This window comes from Carya illinoinensis, chromosome 5 (assembly GCF_018687715.1).
Source record: "Carya illinoinensis cultivar Pawnee chromosome 5, C.illinoinensisPawnee_v1, whole genome shotgun sequence".
Lineage (NCBI taxonomy): Eukaryota > Viridiplantae > Streptophyta > Magnoliopsida > Fagales > Juglandaceae > Carya > Carya illinoinensis.
Genome location: NC_056756.1, coordinates 32,790,979 through 32,793,682, shown reverse-complemented (window position 1 = coordinate 32,793,682; position 2,704 = coordinate 32,790,979). Strand labels below are relative to the sequence as shown.

The following is a 2,704-nucleotide window of genomic DNA, read 5'->3' as shown; positions in this document are numbered from 1 at the left end:
AATATAAAGCAGTCTTATTTATGTTTAAGCAAACCAAGCTAGATTGGGTTCGGCTTTAATTTACATAATTTATTTTCGTAAGGGGCTAGTGATGACTTGTGAAGTACGGCTGGAGTTACCATTGGAAGCATCTAGTCACCAAATTTAAGAAAGAAAAAGGAACAAAGAAAAGAAATATTTCTATGTAATTTTGAAGTTGAAGCTTCAATCACGTGTGGATGTATCAGTCATTCATCAATCCTTAGGTAGAGGTATGGGATGAATAAGCAATGCTAAGACTCGATCCTTAGTTTCGCGATCTTCAATACCGTGCCCATCTCCATACTGGTACATGCATTGGGACATCCTTGCAAAATTCATTCCAATATGAATAAATGTTTCAGAAAAGGGAGAACTTGCAGCGATTTCTTCATTATACTTCATCCATGTTGCACTAATCAAATTTCTTATAAACTCACGAGCATCTTCTTCACTAGCACCAGTATCATTCATGTAACATTGAATTGATTTGGGATTATCACCTCTCGCTAACTCTTCCTGAGTTTCAAAAGATAAATATTATAAACATGTTATACTATTTTCATGTGAATAAGTTTAAAAATTTATTGTTGAAAGACTTGGGATGGTGTGGTTTGCAAACCTTAGATGTTCCGAGATCATCCGCAAGTCGTACAATTATTGCTTGCAAACGATTTATATTGGGATAGTCTTCCAATAAATCCAAGGCTTCCTTTGTTATGGGATTATTGACAAAAAAGTAAGAATGCAGCAATATAAGTGGTGCTGATATTGAAATCCATGCATTCTCCAAGTATTCTTGAAGGCTTGGTGTATATCCACTATAATACCACTTCGCCTCCAATAGGTAAGATCTACATAAATCTGCCCACTGAAACGTTTATGGTGGATCAATGAAGTGAAAGAGTTATAATATTATACAACAAATGCTAGAGTATATAATGCTGAACATATATAGAAGTGAAGCTCATACCCCCTTTTTAAGGTGCTGAATGGTGTTGAATCCATTTTCCTTGAGGGTGTCAAAAGCCATTTCGTTAACCGAGTTGTAGAGGGTAAGGAAACATAGCTGCATATAGTAAGGAAGTTGTTCCATTGCATTGACATCCCATCTACATCACAAAGATTACATAATTATTTGCGTTAACTATAAGCTATTGATGAAGCAATATTAGAGATGTACTGCTTCCATTAATACAAACCTCTCAACAACATCTGTGAAGAGCTCAAGTTCATCCAAAGTTCCGTATACATCATACACATCATCTATTGTTGTTATCATTGCATAGATCCTTGTTGACATTTTCCTCAAATATCCAAATTGAGGTTGAAATGATGCTCCAACTGTCCATAGGAAATTCTCCATCACCCTATCCCTCACAAAACTCAAGTCTCCAAGGCCAGTACTTCTCCACCACCTTTGTATGAGCCAAAGAAACAATATCAGTTTTATAACTATAGTAACGAAATTTCTTAACTTTCTAATTGCCTATATATCCAGTAAATCTCCACATAGCTTTTCCACGTGGGGGTCGAATTACCAGAGCATGAGTATAAACATCGATTTTACCTTGAAGCTTCTTTTAGATCTTCTTGGTGAACTGCTTGTACCACATTGAAATCCAATTCTGCAAGCTGGAGCAGGATAGAGTTCATATCTTCTCTACTTCTATATACATCAATGAACCACCTTACTTCCAACCTTATCATCCTCCAATGTAATGGAAGCTCTAAGGCATGGTTCACCATCGCACGAAGATTTTGATCTTTGCTTTTCTCCACATAGTCCTTAAGATGCTTGCTTGCAAAATCTCTTGCTTCCTCTAAGATGCTTTCACCCTCTATCAAGAGGAAGGAGGCTTCGTACAAAGCCAGCATTCCCTTGGGATCATCACAAAGACATTCTTTGAAATTTCCCTTTTCATTAGTGAAACTCTTGAAAATCTCTGTAGTCAAAAAAAGCTCACTAGTTGGTAAATGATGTGTCTATTTATTTTTGTCAAGCAATAATTACTAGCATGTTGTTTACCTTGAGGTAAATTATATCTCTTTTGTCTTAGCAATCTAAATTCGAGAGCTGTGGCATATAAACTCTGCTCCTTGCAAACACCACCTCCATAATGAGTACTGTGTATTTTGTCCAATATCGTCTGTATTTTATCTTCAAAGTGATAAGAAACTCCAAGTCTTTGCAAGATATCAATCATCTCGACCTGCTTTAGAGGATCCACCATTTTGTGAAGCATCTTTGTCACTTCTTCCTTCAAGTTATCAATTTTTCTAGTGTATGACTCCCCCTGCCGATCCAAGTTTCACTAATTAGTCAGGCACTGATAATGAAAGAACTATCTAGATCAAAACTAAAAAAATAGAAATAGCAAGATTTACCACATATTCAGTTTTCAATGACTGGATGTAATCATCATGCCAGATGGTAGGATGGAAATTTGCTGATCGTCGAACAATGGTGGAGTCAGTTGAGTTTTCTTCAAGGGCCATGCTTTGGAATGGACGAGGAACATCGCGATTTCCTTTTGTTACATGTGAGGCTGGTTTCTTAGATGGGAGCAATGCAGCGGGACTGCAATGTCGGACTGGATAAAGAACGTTAAGACACATTGAGTAGGCCATTAGTAAAGCTTTGGTTTTCGGAATAAATGGGTTAAGCTGTGGAACGTATGATTCA

The 2,704-nt window shown here is 36.9% G+C and overlaps 1 protein-coding gene across 1 annotated transcript; it reads right to left on the bottom strand.

The window, feature by feature from the left end:
- LOC122311301 (myrcene synthase, chloroplastic-like) lies at positions 1-2,704 on the bottom strand. The gene is made up of 7 exons (XM_043125810.1): positions 2,407-2,704; positions 2,048-2,315; positions 1,589-1,964; positions 1,221-1,436; positions 992-1,130; positions 641-889; positions 1-537 (listed from the first exon to the last, which is right to left on the bottom strand). The coding sequence occupies exons 1-7, from the start codon at positions 2,647-2,649 to the stop codon at positions 235-237; spliced, it is 1,794 nt and encodes a 597-aa protein (XP_042981744.1). The 5' UTR covers positions 2,650-2,704; the 3' UTR covers positions 1-234.

Bases quoted from the DNA above. Each gene is read 5' to 3' on its own strand.
- LOC122311301 (XM_043125810.1), bottom strand. From the start codon at position 2,649: ATGGCCTACTCAATGTGTCTTAACGTTCTTTATCCAGTCCGACATTGC. The intron at 2,316-2,406 runs GTAAATCTTGCT...TTGGATCGGCAG, and splicing joins CATTGAAAACTGAATATGTG to GGGGAGTCATACACTAGAAA. The intron at 538-640 runs GTTTGCAAACCA...TTTGAAACTCAG, and splicing joins ATGATCTCGGAACATCTAAG to GAAGAGTTAGCGAGAGGTGA.